Source organism: Cetorhinus maximus, chromosome 23 (assembly GCF_964194155.1).
Source record: "Cetorhinus maximus chromosome 23, sCetMax3.hap1.1, whole genome shotgun sequence".
Classification (NCBI taxonomy): domain Eukaryota; kingdom Metazoa; phylum Chordata; class Chondrichthyes; order Lamniformes; family Cetorhinidae; genus Cetorhinus; species Cetorhinus maximus.
The window spans coordinates 44,655,972-44,673,839 of NC_135901.1; the positions used below are offsets into that span (position 1 = coordinate 44,655,972).

Genomic DNA, 17,868 nt, shown 5'->3' on the forward strand with positions numbered 1-17,868 from the left:
TTTTGTATCCCAATATACATGGTTAAACCTGCTGCTTTCTACCTGATACCTAAGCTTGACCGGAATTTTGAAGTGTGGAACGTAATCGGCCTAGAAATGCACCAAAGTTGCAATAAATTCCCCTCAATCATCAATAACATCATTCACATCTTCCACTTCTTACCTGCACCTCAATCCAAATACTGTGATCCATTTTCCTCAGGATTTTCTCCTGGATTTAATATTTACCTGCTTCGAGTCCTCATTTTGAAATCAGAATCGCTTCAATATCCAACACAATTTGAATTGCAAACCTGACGGGCAAACAATGGAAAACAAGTCACTCGGTAACACAAATCCCATGGTGCTCATTTTCAGATTCACAACAGTCAGCTTTTCAATAAAATGAAGGAATTTTACAGTGAAAAGTTTAGAAAGTTGGTGTGACTTTTATTTGTGACTCAGTCACTCGGGTATTCTGTAAATGCTGTTCGGAGGTTTAGTGACCGGGATTTAATCTACCTGCGTTTTCCTGAGCCTGTGCTCGGTGTATTGGGAGGTTTGGCCCTGGTTGGAGTATCTTGCATTCCAGGGATGGGCAGTAACCCGCTGATGGAAGCTGCAGTCGCCGCTTTCTGCTGGCAGCGGGTGATTGGAGAGTGTGGAGCCGGAACACTGCTGCTTTTCTGCTTTTCTCTGTCTCACTCACTGTGGAGTTGAGGAAGAGAGAATAATTGAGGGGTTCGTTTGATTCCAATAATTTCATGAATTTCTGATGGGTTAGATGAAGGTACAGAGTGGGTCCAAATCTTTTCTCATTGTATTTGACAGAAAACGTAATTTTAAAAAGAAGCTGTTTTTGTGGGACCTCACTGGACAACAAAAGACCTGCCACCGTTTGGGGATATCTTGCAGCCCAAGTACCCAATGACAACCCGGAACTGTGTGACAATGAATGGTGCTGAGGGGGAAAAACAGTAAAAATCTTAAACCACTGGGTGGTCTTGAATGACCAACCTTTCAGTTAACAGACAAACACGCTGACCAATTGCGCCACAGACACTTACACAAACCTGACTGACAAGGTATCCAAACCAGGGTGTCAGTGAGTCTAATGTTCAGATTTCCACTACCCAGATAGCTATCACGCTCTGTCAGTTTTACTCTTCTAAAATAAAGGATGGGACATTCATTCCAGATATATGGAAACAGTCTGATCCCACCCACTGCAGACACATCCATGTCACCGGGAACCAGCTCTCCTACAACTGGTGCCATCTCCCTTTGAGCCTTTCATTGTCTTATCTGTTACCAAGTATTCTGATAGTCCCGAAGCCGATATTAGGTTTGAATTCCTGATGTGCAGTAACGAGAATCCTTTCAATGTCTCAAATCAGTTAATTTCACTGATAACATTAGTGTCACTGTTCCAGCGTCTTAAAGAAGGGAAAGGTGCCTTGACTGTCTCTGGTCAGTCGGGCAGGTCACCCTTCATTCGCATTGGATTCCATTCCTCAAAGGGGATTTTCATTTCCTTCTTGAGTTCCCTTACTACATCTGGCAGCATTTTTGGATTGAGAGGCATTATTAACATTTCAGATGCAGTGCAGTTCTGATGAAAGGTTACGGACCTGAAATGAAAACCATGCCTCTCTCTCCACAGTCACTACCAGAGCTGTTGAGAATTCCAGCATTTTCTATTTTTATTTCAGATAACCAGCATCTGCAGTAATTTGCTTTACTTTACCTGATCAGTGAAACATATAAGATCCTCAGGGTACTTGACAGGGCGGTTTTGGAGAGGATGTTACCTCTTGTGAGAGAATCTAGAACTCGGAATCGCTGTTTAAAAACAAGGGGTCACCCATTTAAAATGGAGATGAGGCGATTTTTTTTCTCTCACAGGATCGTGAAACTTTGGAACTCTGTTCCTGAAAAGGCTGTGGAAGCAAAGTCTTTGAATATTTTTAAGGCAGAGGTCGATATATCCTTGGGAAGCAAGAGGGTGATAGGTTATCAGTGATAGGTGGGATACAGATTTCAGGTGACTATCAGGTCAGCCATGATCTTATTAAATGGCGGAGTAGGCTTGAGGGGCCGAATGGCCTACTCCTGTTCCTTTTTCTTATGTAGTGCTAAGAATGTGGAAGTCAATTACCAGTCAATTTCGAGATCCATGTCTGAGCTGAAAATGTGTAGGTAAACCCACACTGTAAACAGATTGTTCACCAGTTAAAATTGGAAAGGGATTCACTCTCATCCCTTTTACTGACACAGCAACACAGTCTTGCTGGTGGGAGACCATTCAGATACTTCACGTGTGCAAAGTGCTTTATTCAGTTTGCCCACACGTTAACACTCCAACTTTAAAAGTTCAAAAGATTTGATCCACAATCAGAGCAGAGATCTGTTCTCTTAAATGTTCCATGTATCGGGGGAAATGTTACCAGCTCACCCCATCTGCTGAGACTACACTGAGTTCAGATCTAACTGTCGGGGTTTGTTCTGCATCCAGGTGAGAATTGCGGTGGACCCCTTAGCAATTTGGCCGCTGTTTCATTGATTCAACAATTTTATGTCTTGCCCCTATGGCACCCATCGTATTCTGATTACAGGACAGCGGTTTCTGTTCTACAACGTGATATTTCAATGGCGGAGCGGCCACCCAGCATTCGCTGCGGGGCAGAATGTGCCCTCTCTTCACAACAGCAGCGCCTACGCATGCGCAGTGCTGAGTGTGGTGGGGCATGCGCATTGCGGTCGGATCCATTAGCATGCGCAGTGCTGGTCTGTGACTGAAGCTGCTCAGAGCGGGTGAGAGAATGTCGAGTGGAGCAAACTAACAGAGTTAGTGGGTGTGTGAGGAGGAATGGAGCCAGCGGAGTGGGCAGGGAGGCTTCATAAAGACACAGCGCAGGCCGCAGATCCCAAATAACAAGGTACCGGTCTTGTATTTGCAGAGAACGGGCCGAAAAAGTCTGGATTTCTCCCTTCGCCAGGCCCGGGGTAACGGCCGCCATCTTTATAGGGGGCAATGTGCAGCAGGGCGCATGCGCGGTCATCCTGGTCCAGGTAGCAGGAGGAGAGAGTGTTATGCATTTCTATCCCGGACCGACAGGGATGGATTTTGGAAACTCCTTTCACAGGGGGTAAGAAGGGGAGGATTTACACACAGCAAACTCAAACCAAGAGAAACGTTTGTTCTTTCTGAATTTCAATCCTGGATTGACCGTGATGGATTTTTTGAATTCCATTTACAGGATGTTAGAAGAGGAGGAACTCAAGGGATACTTGAGGGAGATGAGAAACTGAAACCAAACATCATGACAAAATCTGAAAGTCTCTTGATTCACCAGGACCTGAATAGCACCAGCCTTTGAATGTAAGCATTGAGGTCATTTTCAGTTACTGGGTAAAAAATCTCTTCCTCACATTGTGGATCTTACCTAAAATCTTAAATCTCTTTCCCTTAATCCTTTCATAATCAGCCAATGGGAACAGCTTTAATTTAACTACCTTTCATAATCCTGTACACCTCTATCAAATCTCCCCTCAAGCTCCTTTACTACAAGGAGAACAACCTCAGTTTCTTGAATTTAATCTTACAATTAAAATCCCTCATCCCTCGACCCATTCTGATAAATCTCCTCTGCCCCCTCTCAAGGACCCTCACATCCTTCATAATGTGTGGTGATCACTGGTTTGCACAGACCCAGATGTTCTGTGTCTGTGACATCATCACACATCGACAATTACACTGTGACATCATCACACATCAACAATTACACGGTCACATCACCCCGCTCCCCAGGTATATCCTCAACTGGGAGATTTTTCACTGACTCCAGTGCTTCTGATATCTTTCTAGCTACAGGCTGCAACAGAAGAGTTTAAGTTTGAAAATGGTGATATTCTTTCAGAGGTGAGTATTTTTCACCATCCATCTACAATTTAGAGCTTTTAGTGCTGTGATGTTTTCTGTGAGAGGTTCCAAGTCTCTGGGACTGGTGTGGCTCCTTTACTGAGGATTTGAATCCATGTCCATCCATTGCTCTGTTTCACCTCTGCCCTCCCTGATCACCTCTCTAACATTGTCCACCTTCCTCTGTCTCTAATAATGGATCTATTTGAGTTATGTTTAGTATTTTATTGTTACTTCTGCTGACTGTGTCTCAATGAGGTTTCCTCCGCTGCCCATCCCCTGACCATGTGCTGCTGGTTTCCCAGCTTTATCTTCCCACAGTATCTTTCATAGTCAGGAACTGTTTTTCCTGCGCTATAGTCCATTTCTATTCCACTTCTGAGCTTATGTTGATCACCAAATTCTGCAGCAATTTTACTCCCTGTAAATCATTCTGCGAACCCTGAAATGTTTACTCTGTTTCCCTCTCCACAGATACCAGCAAATATTGCCAATTCCCAGTTGCCTGTGGAGAAGATGATGTTTGACCTTCTTGAACAGCTGCAGTCCGTGTGGTGAAGGTGCTCCCACGATGCTGTTAGGTAAGGAGTTACAGGTTATTCACCCAGTGATGATGAAGGAACAGTGATATATGTCCAAATCAACAAGAACAATTTGTATTTATAAAGCACTTTTAATGTAAGACAATGTTCCAAGGCATTTCACAGAAATGTTACAAAGCAAGGTTTGACACTGAGCCACATGAGGAGATATTAGGGCAGGTGATCAAGCGTTTGGTCAAAGAAGTGGGTTTTACAGAGTAAATTAAAGGAGGAAAATGAGGTAGAGAATGGGAGAGGTTTAGGGAGTGAATTCCAGAGCTTGGAGCCTTGGAAAGTGACAGAATGGGCACGAATGTGGAACAATAGAAATCAGGAACACTCAGTATGCCAAATTAGAGGAGCGCAGATATTTCCGAGGGTTGTTATGTTGGAGGAGCTTCCAGCAACAGGGAGCAGCCATACAGGAATTTGAAAATAAGGGGTGGAGTCGGGCGATGTTACTGAGGTGGAAATAGGTGGTCTTGGTGATGATGTGGATATGTGGTTGGAAGCTCATCTTGGGGTGAAATATTTCACCATGGCTGTGAACAGTCTGGTTCAGTCCCAGACAGTTGTCAGGGAGAGGGATAGAGTCGGTGTCTAGGGAGTGACATTTGTAGTGGGGACTGAAGACAATGGCTTCAATCTTCCCAATATTTAAATGGAGGAAATTTCTGTACATCCAGTACAGGATGTCAGACAAGTCAGGACAGTGTGTGACTTGGAGGGGAACTTGGAGGTGATGGTGTTCACATCCACCTGCTACCTTGGTCCTTCTCCGGGGTAGAGGTTGAAGGTTTGGGAGATTCTGTCAAAGTTCTGGTTTATTTGTAGGTCTATGAAAAGCCCTCTCCTCACCCCCTGCTTCTCCCACTCCTCTCTCTGACTTTCTCTCTCTCTCCTTTTCTCCTTCTGTCACATAGAATTCTCCAGCCCAGCGGGTTGTGGATGCTCCATCATTGAATATATTTCAGGCTGAGATGGAGAGATTTTTGCTCTCTCAGGGAGTCGAGGGACATGGGGAGTGGGTGGGAAATTGCAGATGAAGCCCAAGATCAGCCACGATCGTATTGAATGGTGGAGCAGGCTCGACGGGGTGTTAGGTCTTCTCTTGTTCCTATTACTTCAGTTCTTATGGAGACCAGAGTCTTATGTAGGCCCAGACCGGGTGGCAGGTTCCCTTCCCTGAAGGACATTAGTGAACCAGTTGGGTTTTTATGACGATCCAGCAGTTTTCATGGTCACTTCTTCCTAGTGCCGGCCCCACAAATTCCCAGATTCATTCAGCTCAATTTCACAACCTGCCTTTGTGTTTTTGTGGGTTCTCTCTCACTCCCTTTTTTCTGTTTTAAATCAATTCCACAGGGTATTAGAAGGGGAGGATTTGCAGTCGGGAAACTGAAACTAAACATCAGCTCAGGATCTGACGGAGCCGTCCAATTTATCGTAACCTGAATATCATCAGATTTTGAACATGGAAGGAAAAAGCACCGTTCACAGTGGGGAGAAACTGTACACGTGTTCTGTGTGTGGACGAGGCTTCAATCAATCATCTGACCTAATGGGACATAAATGCAGTCACAATGGAGAGAAACCGTGGAAATGTGGGAACTGTGGGAAGGGATTCAAATACCCATCTGACCTGGAAAAGCATCAGCGCAGTCACACTGGGGAGAGGCCATTCACCTGCTCCACATGTGGTAAAGGATTCACTCAGTCATCCAACCTGCGGAAACACCAGCGAGTTCACACCGATGAGAGGCCTTTTAAATGCCCAGACTGTGGGAAGTGCTATAAAAGTTCCGGGGAACTCATGTTCCATCAACGTGTTCACACTGATGAGAGGATGTTCAGGTGCTCTCACTGTGAGACTGGGTTCAAGACATCATCTGATCTCACTGTACACCTGAGAATTCACACTGGAGAGAGGCCGTTCACCTGCTCCCAGTGTGGGAATGGATTCACTCAGTTACCCCATCTGCTGACACACAAGCATGTTCTCACTGAGGAGAGACTTTTCAAATGCCCAGGTTGTGGGAAGTGCTATAAAAGTTCCAGGGAACTAATGTGCCATCAACGTGTTCACACTGACGAGAGACCATTCAGGTGCTCTCACTGTGGAACTGGGTTCAAAACATCATCTCAGCTCACTGTACACCAGCGAATTCACACTGGGGAGAAGCCATTCACCTGCTCTGAGTGTGGGATGGGATTCACTCAGTCATCCCACCTGCAGACACACCAGCGACTTCACACTGGGGAGAGACCTTTTAAATGCCCAGACTGTGGGAAATGCTATAAAAGTTCTTGGAATCTGATGTACCATCAACGTGTTCACACTGACGAGAAACCGTTCGCCTGCTCCAAGTGTGGGAAGGGATTCACACAATCATCTCAACTGCTGACACACCAGCGACTTCACACTGATGAGGGACCTTTTAAATGCCCAGACTGTGGGAAGTGCTATAAAAGTTCTGGGAACCTGATATACCATCAACATGTTCACACTGACGAGAGAGCATTCAGGTGCTCTCACTGCGGGACTGGATTCAAGGCATCATTTGAGCTCACCGTTCACCAATGGATTCACACTGGGGAGAGGCTGTTCATCTGCTCTAATTGTGGGAATCGATTCACTACCTCATCCCACCTGCTGAGACACCAGCGAGTTCACAAGTAACTGTAGCCATTGGATTTTGTTGTTAATCACATCCAGACTGAACCATGTTCTTCGGGGCCCATTTCTGCTGATGTTCATCGACTCCTAATATTCTGGATGAAGTTAAATAAATCAGCTTTTTGTTAAATACAGTGTGTGTTGAATCTGTTAAACATCTCTGTCGGTTCCATTTGAAGGGCTCTCCCTCTCCCTTCTCTCCTCCATCTTCACCTCCAACAACAAGTGTGAGGAGCTCATGGAGTTTCTTTGTCACTAAGATTGAGACAATCCGATCAGCTGCCTCTGCTGCTTTCTTCCCTTCCACCAGCCCACCGGGACAAACTGTCTCTAAAGTTCCCCAATGTCCGAACCCACATCTTTCTCCAGTTTCTCTCCCATCTCCCCTCATGTCCTCCCAGTGCTCATCTTGTCCATGAGACCCACCTCCTGCTCCATCGACCCTATTCCTATGACAATGTTGATGGCCCAACTTCCCCATGTTTGAAGACATGGTTACTGGTTCTCTCTCCAGGTGCTGTTCTTTGCCTCAAATCTGCCATCACCACCCCCTCCTCAAAAATAAACCTTTTATCCACCATTCTTGCAAACTACTGCCCCATCTCCAAGCTCCCGCTCCTCCCTACACTGTTCCAATGTGCTGTCACCTCCCAAATACTAGGATTGTCAGTGTGAACAGGGTGGGATGTGTTTGGAGAGAGGATGTCCCAGTTCTCCACCCTGGGATTCACAGTGCGAACAGTGGGGGATGTGTTTAGAGACAGGATGTCCCAGTTCTCCACCCTGGGATTCTCAGTGTGAACAGGGTGAGATGTGTTTGGAGACAGGATGTCCCAGTTCTCCACCCTGGGATTGTCAGTGTGAACAGGGTGGGATGTGTTTGGAGACAGGATGTCCCAGTTCTCCACCCTGGGATTCTCAGTGTGAACAGGGTGGGATGTGTTTGGAGACAGGATGTCCCAGTTCTCCACCCTGGGATTCTCAGTGTGAACAAGGTGGGATGTGTTTGGAGACAGGATGTCCCAGTTCCCCAACCTGGGATTCTCAGTGTGAACAGGGTGGGATGTGTTTGGAGACGGGATGTCCCAGTTCTCCACCCTGGGATTCTCAGTGTGAACAGGGTGGGATGTGTTTGGAGACAGGATGCCCCAGTTTCCCACCCTGGGATTCTCAGTGTGAACAGGGTGGGATGTGTTTGGAGACAGGAGGTCCCAGTTCTCCATCCTGGGATTCTCAGTGTGAACAGGGTGGGATGTGTTTGGAGACAGGATGTCCCAGTTCTCCACCCTGGGATTTTCAGTATGAACATGGTGGGATGTGTTTGGAGACAGGATGTCCCAGTTCTCCACCCTGGGATTCTCAGTGTGAACAGGGTGGGATGTGTTTGGAGACAGGATGTCCCAGTTCTCCACCCTGGGATTCTCAGTGTGAACAGGGTGGGATGTGTTTGGAGACAGGATGTCCCAGTTCTCCACCCTGGGATTATCAGTGTGAACAGGGTGGGATGTGTTTGGAAACAGGATGTCCCAGTTTTCCACCTTTAAAGGGACAGGGAGAGGACCAGCTGGGCTGAATGATGCTGCTTTATGACATCACTGCAGTGCCTAGTAACCGTTCTCCCTGAGCCCTGCTCATTATGGGCTGGCTTTAGCTCAATGCTGTTACAGGGAGGGAAACAGGAGGAGGATTCGAGCCGTGTGGAGCTCAGGATTAATGGGGAGAGATACAGGATCAATTTCTACCTTACTGAGTGAGAAATGTCATTGTCCCAGACACTCCCTGTCCCTCGGTATCTGTATCCGGGGGACAGGCTGATGGGTTTACTCTGTATCTAATCCGTGCTGTGTTTGACTGGAGAGTGTTTGATTCTGACAGAAGCCATTCACCTCGATGATGATGAGATAAACCCATCAGCTTCTCCCCTGGACACTGATCCTGAAGGACAAGGAGTATCTGGAATATTTTGTACCATGTACTTGACCCAGTTTTGAACTCCTTGCTCACATCTCCTTTCATCCTGCTTTGTTCTAATGAAAAGACCCCCAGTTTCTCCAGTCTCTCCTCATGGGAAAGAGAAGTTGGAATGAAGTTCGAAACTCAAACAGGAGCTTCACAGCAGACAGGTCACCATGAGAAAACATTTCATTCCACAGTCAGTTGTTATCATCTGGAATACACTGTCTGAAAGTTTGGTGGGAGCAGATTCAACAGTAACTTTCAAAAGGGAATTGGAGAAATGCTTGAAGGAAAACATTGACCGGGGCCATGGGGAAACAGCAGGGGAGTGGATTATTCAGATAGCTCTTCCAAAGAGCTGACAAAGGCACAATGTGCCAAATGGCCTCCTTTTGTGCTGTCGCCCCTCATCCATTGTATCGTCTCTGTGAATCTCCTGCACTCTCTCCATGGCCTTGACATCTTTCCTGTTGTAAGATACCCAGAATTTGACTCAATATTCTAAATGCAGCCTAACCAATGATTTACAAATTAATTTTATAAATAAAAATGGAGTAACAGGTTCAAACAGCATTTTAAACTTGTCCTTCAAATTTAAAGATTTATGTTACTGAACCCCTTGTAACATGGCTAAAATACTTTGAGGTAAAATGTCTGGTATAACGTGTATTATGAGATAGAGAAGTTTAGTCTGAGTTCGAAACTCAAACAAGCTCTTTACTGCAGACAGGTCACCACGGCAACACTGATAAGACATTCCATTGCACAGAATCAGCTCATTGGAAACTCGAATCAGTTCAGGGAAAAGGACAGAGTTTGTCTGTTATTGACCATATTATAAACTGAAACCAGAGTGAGGAATAGATCAGATTATAATGTGTGATGTTTATACGTATAATTGTGAAACTATCAGAAATAACAGAATTAACAATGGGCAGGGGAGTTTAGGGAGAATGAGAACATTCCTGAAGAAAAGTAACTGCTGGGAACCGGGGAATGTGTCCTTGTGAATCACAGATTCGAGAAATTCCAGCTGTCTTTTCCTCACTTCCTGCCAAAACCCAGCAGAGAAGACAATGAATCAGGGGCCAGAGCTGGATCACTACAGGGTATAAAAGTGAGGGGATACTGATGTAAGGAGGCAGCCGGGACTGGAGACACCAGAAATCAAACTCAGGGCACCCGAGGTTCCATCCCGTGGGCTGACCTCGTGTAAGTGACTCTGGACACATGGGAGTTACATGTTTATTCTGATTTATGGATCAATATACGATACAGTAGAGAACAGAGAATCTGCTAAGCATATGCTTCCTAATGAGGTGTTGAAGTTGCTGACTCTGGACTCTCAAACCCACAGATTCTGAGAGAGAGAGAATACAGAAAGAAAGCAATGAATGATATGTAAAATTGAGGGGGAAACAGGAAGTGATCAATGAGTGAAGTTATAATGACAAAGGATAGACAATGAGAGAAAGTAGAGAAATAAAAGATATCTACAAATCTCAGAGGATGTGAGAATAGTTACAGAAGGTTAATTAATTTGGGGATAGTATGGGGAAATGGTGTTGAAGTAGAAGATTATTAAATGGTGCAGCATCACGCTCCTATTTCTTATGTTCTTCTAAAAAGTGTATTGTTTTAGAAACAAATATTTCTGTACAGGCTTTTAATTCGGGGTGTGTGGGCGTTGGTAGCAAGTCTATTATATAAACTGCCCATCTCTTGTTACCCTTTGAGAAGGTAATGGTGGTCTTGGTGATGATGTGGAGATGTGGTTGGAAGCTCATCTTGGGGTGAAATATTTCACCATGATTGTGAACAGTCTGATTCAGTCTCAGACAGTTGTCAGGGAGAGGGATGGAGTAGGTATTTGGGGAGTGGAGTTTGTAGTGGGGACTGAAGACAATGGTTTCAGTCTTCCCAATATTTAAATGAAGGAAATTTCTGCTCATCCAGTATTGGACGGTGTGTAACTTTGAAGAGAAATTTGAGGTGATGGTGTTCACTCACACCTGCTACCCTGGTCCTTCTAGGTAGTGGAGGTTGATGGTTTGCAAGAACCTGATGTATTTCTGTTCTATTTGTATAGGGTCAAGATATTCTCTCTCCTTCGCTTCTCTCTCGCCCTTCCTCTCACACTCGCACTCCTCCCACAGAGGCCAGCGTCTTGTGTAGGCCCAGACCGGGTGGCAGGTTCCCTTCCGTGAAGGACATTAGTGAACCAGTTGGGTTTTTATGACAATCCAGCAGTTTTCATGGTCACTTTTTCCTCGTGCCAGCCCCACAAATTCTCAGACTCATTCAGCTCAATTTCACAACCTGCCTTTGTGTTTTTGTGGGTTCTCTCTCACTCCCTTTTTTCTGTTTTAAATCAATTTCACAGGGTATTAGAAAGGGATGATTTACAGTCGGGAAACTCAAACCAAACATCGCATCAGGATCTGACAGAGTCACTCGATCCATCAAGCTCGATAATGGAAGGAAAAAGCAGTGTTTACACTGAGGAGTAACTGTGGAAATGTGAGGACTGTGGGAAGAGATTCAATTCCCCATCTCAGCTCGAAACTCATCAGCGAGTTCATACTGGGGAGAGACCGTTCACCTGTTCCTCTGTATGTGGGCAGGGATTCACTCAGTTATCCAACCTGCTGAGACACCAGCGAGTTCACACTGGGGTGAGGCCGTTCACCTGCTCTGTATGTGGGCAGCGATTCACTCAGTTATCCAACCTGCTGAGACACCAGCGATTCAATACTGATGAGAGGCATTTTAAATGTTCGGACTGCGGGAAGTGCTTTAAAAGTTCTGGGGAACTGTTGTGCCATCAACGTGTTCACACTGACGAGAGACCGTTCAGGTGCTCTCACTGTGGGACCGGATTCAGGCACTCATCTCACCTCACTGTACACCAGCGAATTCACAATGGGGTAAGGACGTTTACCTGCTCCGAGTGTAGAAAGGGATTCACTCAGTTATGTCACCTGCTGACACACCAGGGAGAGACCGTATACCTGCTCAGAGTGTGGGAAGGGGTTCATTGATTCATCCACCCTTTTTAGACACCATCGAATTCACACTGGGGAGAGACCATTCACCTGCTCTGAGTGTGGGAAGGGGTTCACTCAGTCATCCCACCTGCCAACACACCAGCGAGTTCACAATTAACTACAGTGATTGGATTTTGTTGTTCATTACATCCAGGACTGAACAAATTTCATCGGAGTCTGTTTTTGCTGATGTTGAAAAGCTCCAACCATGTTGGAGGTGCTAAATATTCTGGATGAAGTCAAATAAATCAACTTTGTATTAAACACACAGTATGTTGAACATTTTTCATATCTTTAACACAAGTCAGTTCCTTTTGACGGGCTCTCTCTCTCTCCCCTGTCTTCTCCATCCTCACCTCCAACAACAAGTGTGAGGAGCTCATGGAGCTTCTTTGTCACTAAGGTTGAGACAATCCAATCAGCTGCCTCTGCTGCTTCCCTCCCTTCCTCTAGCCTACCGGGACAAACTGTCTCTAAAGTTCCCCTTTTCAGAGCCCCAAACTCACATTTTTCCCCAGTTTCTCTCCCCTCATGCCCTCTCAGTACTCATCTTGTCCTCTGCTGTATTGACCCCATTCTCATTAAACTACTGATCACCCAGCTTCCCTATCTCAGCTGATATTGTTAATGGCTCTCTCTATCTTTCTTCTGGTACTGTCTCTCTCAATTTCAAATCCACTGTTATCACCTGAAAAAACACTTGACCCCACCACCCTAAAATTCCACCCCATCTCCAAACTCACTTTCCTCTGCACAGTCCTTCGACTTAGTGTCCCCCAGGGACTTCAATCTCCATGCAATTGCATGTCCCCACCTGACCCCAGCTTATCTGCTGCTCAAACCCTCATCCCTGCCCTTGTTACCTTGAGACTTGATGATTCCAATACATTCCTGACCAGCTTCTCACATTCACCCCACCCCCACGCAGAAACATAAATCATCGAAAACTCTGCTGCCCGTGTGCTTTTTCACACCATGTCCTGTTCACCCATCACCCCTTGGCTCGCTGACATACATTGGCTCCTAGTCAAGCAATGCCTCAAGTTTAAAACTCACATCCTTGTTTTCAAATCCCCCCGTCGCCTCGTGTCTCCCTACCCCTGCAACCTCCATCACTCAACCCTCAGGGATATATGTGCCCTTCTCATTCTGGCCTCTTGAACATCCCAGCTTTTAATTACTCCACCACTGTTGGCTATGCCTGGCATGAAGTTCTGAAATTCCCTCCCTGAACTTCTCCAGCTCTCTCTCCTGATTAAAGGTCCTTGTTAAAATCTGCCTCTCCAATGAAGGTTTTGTCCATTTACTCTAATATGGTATGTGACTTGATGTTAAATTTCCCTTCAGGATGCTTCTCTGAAGCACCTTGGGATGTTTTATTACATTAAACGTGTTATATAAATACAAATTGTTACTGTTTACCTGTTTGTGCACAGTAAGATTCCACAAATAGCCATCAGACCATCAATCTTCTTTTCATATTAATTCATTCTTGGGATGTAGGCGTTGCCAGCTGGGCCAGTGTTTATTGTCGTTCCTAATTGCCTTTGAGAAGGTGGCGATGAGCTGCCTTCTTGAACCGCTGAAGTCCATGTGGCGTAGGTACACCTACAGTGCTGTTAGGGAGGGAGTTTCAGGATTTTGACCCAACAACAGTGAAGGAATTTCCAAGTCAGGATGGTGGGCGGCTTGGAGGGGAACTTCCAGATGGTGATGTTCACATGTATCTATTGCCCTTGTTCTTCTAGATGGTCGTGGTCATGGGTTTGGAAGATACCGTCTAAGGAGGCTTGGTGAGTTCCTGCAGTGCATCTTGTAGATGGTATGCACTGCTGCTACTATGCATCATTGGTGGAGCGAGTGAATGTTTGTGGATGGGGTGCCAATCAAGCGGGGCTGATTTGTCCTAGATGATGTCAAGCTTCTTGAGAGTTGTTGGAGCTGCACTCATCCAGGCAAGTGGGGAGTTTTCCATCACACTCCTGACTTGTGGCTTCTCAATGGTGGACAGGCTTTGGGGAGTCAGGAGGTGAACCAGGAGGGAGCTGCCCCATCCAGCTGGATGACAGTGGAGTGGTGTTGGAGCAGAATGGTGTGGTCAAGCTTGTCAAAGGCTGCAGACAAGTTGAGAAGGGATAGTGTACCTTTGTCACAGTCACATAGGATGTAGTTGGTGGCTTTGATCAGAGCTGTTTCCGTCCAGTGACAGGGGCAGAAACCTGATTGGAGGGATTCAGACAGGGAGTTCTGGGAAAGCTGGGCACAGATTTGGGAGGTGACACATGTTCAGGAAGTTTGGATAGGAGAGGGAGGTTGGAGATTGGGCAATAGTTTGCAAGGATGATGTGGTCAAGGGTTTGATTTTTGAGGAGGGGGTGATGATGGCAGATTTGAAGGAGAGATCAACAGTACGTGAAGAGAGAGAACTGTGAACAATATCAGTGAACATGGGGAAGTTGGGTGGTCAGCAGTTTAGTGGGAATAGGGTCAATGGAGCAAGAGGTGGGTCTCATGGACAAGATGAGCACTGGGAGGGCATAAGAATGGGAGAGAAACTAAAGAAAGATGTGGGTTCAAGGCTCAGACAAGGGGGAATTTTAGAGACAGTTTGTCCCGGTGGGTTAGTGGAAGTGAGGGAAGCAGCAGAGGCAGCTGATCAGATTGTCTCAATCTTAGTGACAAAGAAGCTCCATGAGCTCCTCACACTTGTTGTTGGAGGTGAAGATGGAGGAGACAGGGAAGAGGGAGAGACCTTCAAAAGGAACTAACTTGCATTAGAAATAGTAAAAAGATTCAACACACTTTATTTAACACAAAGCTGATTTATTTTACTTCTATCCAAAATATGAACCACTATATCTGTCCTGGAGCTTACCAACTTCAGCAGAAACATACCCCAATGAACATGGTTCAGTCTTGGAAGTAACTGACAGCAAAATCCCATCACTGTAGTGACCTGTGAACTCGCTGATGTCTGTGTAGGTTGGATGACTGAGTGAATCCTTTCCCACAATCAGAGCAGGTGAACGGCTTCTCCCCAGTGTGAACTCGCTGGTGTACAGTGAGTTCAGATGATCGCCTGAACCCAGCCCCACACTGAGAGCACATGAACGGTCTCTCATCAGTGTGAACACGTTGATGTGTAATTAGGTTCCTGGAACTTTTACAGCACTTCCCACAGTCTGGGCATTTGAAAGATCTCTTTCCTGTGTGAACTCGCTGGTGTGCCAGAAGACTGGATGACTGAGTGAATCCCTTCCCACACTCGGAGCAGGTGAAAGGTCTCTCCCCAGTGTGACTGCGCTGATGTTTAGTGAGGTCAGATGATCGCCTGAACCCAGTTCCGCAGTGAGAGCACCTGAATGGTCTCTCGTCAATGTGAACACGTTGATGGGATATCAGTTCTCCGGAACTTTTAAAGCACTTTACGCGGTCTGCACATTTAAAAGGTCTCTTGTCTGTGTGACTTAGCTGGTGTTTGAGCAGGTGGGATGACTGAGCGAATCCTTTGCCACACTCAGAGCAGGTGAACGGCCTTTCCCCAGTGTGACTGCGCCGATGAATTTCCAGCTCAGATGGACACGTGAATCCCTTCCCACAATCCCCACATTTCCACGGTTTCTCCCCAGTGTGACTGCGCTTGTGTTTTGACAGAGCGAATGATCGCTGAAGCCTCGTCCACACACACAACATGTGTACGGTTTCTCCCCACTGTGAACGGTGCTTTTTCCTTCCATGTTCAAAATTCGATCATATTCAGGTTACGATAAATTGGGCGACTCCATCAGATCCTGATGTGATGTTTGGTTTCAGTTTCCCAACTGCAAATCCTCCCGTTCTAATCCCCTGTGGAATTGATTTAAAACGAGAGTGAGACAGAACCCACAAAAACACAAAGGCAGGTTGTGAAATTGAGCTGAATGAATCTGGGAATTTGTGGGGCCGGCACGAGGAAAAAGTGATCATGAAAACTGCTGGATTATCCTAAAAAACCCAACTAGTTCACTAATGTCCTTCAGGGAAGGGAAGCCGCTATTCACTCTGTGCCCACTCAAGACTCCTCCATAAATTTGAAAATTGAGCCTGAACACCAAGGTCTGTGTCATTTATATAGGTTCAGGAGAGCAGGAGTCCTCACAGCGACTCCTGGGGATCTCCACTATAAACATTATTCCAGTCTGAAAAAAATCCATTAACCACGACTCGCTGTTTCCTATACCCAGCCAGTTTTGTATTCATGTTGCTACTGTCCCTTTTATTCCATGAGCTAACTCTGCTCACGTCTGTTGTGCGGCACATTCTCTAATTCCATTCGGAAGTCCATGTACACCACATTAACAGCAGCATCCTCATCACCCACTCTGTTACCTCTCCAAATACCTTAAGCAAGTTTATTAAACACAATTTTCCCTTAACAATTCCATGCTGGTGTTCCTGAATTAACCCACATTTGCTCACATGACTTAATTTTGTCCCGAATTGAGAAGGGGTAACACATGCACATGGATAGAGGATTAGTTAGCTAACAGGAAGCAGAAGAGGAAAACTAGGTCTTTTTCAGGCTGGCAAGATGTGACGAGTGGAGTTCCACAGGGATCAATATTGGGGCCTCAACTATTTACAATCTATTGCAATGGCTTGGATGAAGGGACTGAATGTATGGTTGCTAAATTTGCTGATTGCTGACACAAAGATTGGCAGGAAAGTGAGTTGTGAAGAGGACCTAAGGAGCCTGCAAGGGGATAGAGATGGTTAAGTGAGTGGGCAAAAATTTGGCAGATGGAGTATCATGTGGGGAAATGTGAACTTGTCCACTTTGGCAGGAAGCATAGAAAAACAGCATATTATATAAATGGAGAGAGATTGCAGAACTCTGAGATACAGAGGGATCTGGGTGTCCTGCTACATGAATCAGGAAATGTTAGTATTCAGGTACAGCAAGTGATTAGGAAGTCAAATGGTGTTGTTTTATTGCAAGGGGAATGGAACATAAAAATAGGGGTGCTTTGCTACAGTTGTTCAGGGTGTTGGTGAGCATCTGAAGTACTGTGTACAGTTTTGGTCTCCTTATTTCAGAAACGATATAAGTGTGTTCGTAGTTCGGAGAAGGTTCACTCGACTGATACCTGAGATGAGCGGCTTATCTTATGAGGAAAGGTTGGACAGGCTGGACCTGTACCCATTGTAGCTTAAAAGAATGAGAGGTGATCTTATTGAAATATATAAGATTCTGAGGGGGCTCAACAGGGTGGATGCTGAAAGGATGTTTCCCCTTGTGGGAAAGACTAGAACTAGGGGACACAGTTTAAAAATAAGGGGTCTCCCATTTAAGACAGATGAGGAGATTTTTTTTCTCGAAGGGTTGTTGGTCTTAGCAGCTCTCTTTTCCAGAGAGGGGTGGAGGCAGGGTCATCGCTTATCAGTCAGGCAAAGATAGATAGATTCTTAACTAACAAGAGAGTTAAAGGTTATCAGGGGTAGGCGGAATCCAGAGTTGAGGCCACAATCAGATCAGCCATGATCTTATTAAATGGCGGAGCAGGCTTGAGGGGCTGAATGGCCTCCTCTTGCTCCTCTCTCGTCTGTTCAAATCAGGCTTTTAATTCAAAGCTGATTTGTTGACTTTATCCAGATATTAACCACATCAGCTGGGCTGGGGTTTATTAACATCAACAGAAACAGATCCCAATGAACATGGTTCAGTCC

General features: G+C 45.7%; 1 protein-coding gene across 1 annotated transcript; it reads left to right on the forward strand.

The window, feature by feature from the left end:
• The first annotated feature begins 18 nt into the window (after positions 1-18).
• On the forward strand, positions 19-17,292 carry LOC144698016 (uncharacterized). Its single transcript, XM_078569959.1, has 5 exons — positions 19-81; positions 3,848-3,901; positions 5,948-7,083; positions 11,796-12,042; positions 17,239-17,292. Exons 1-5 carry the CDS (start codon positions 19-21, stop codon positions 17,290-17,292), a joined length of 1,554 nt encoding a protein of 517 aa, XP_078426085.1.
• The last annotated feature ends 576 nt before the right edge of the window (positions 17,293-17,868 follow it).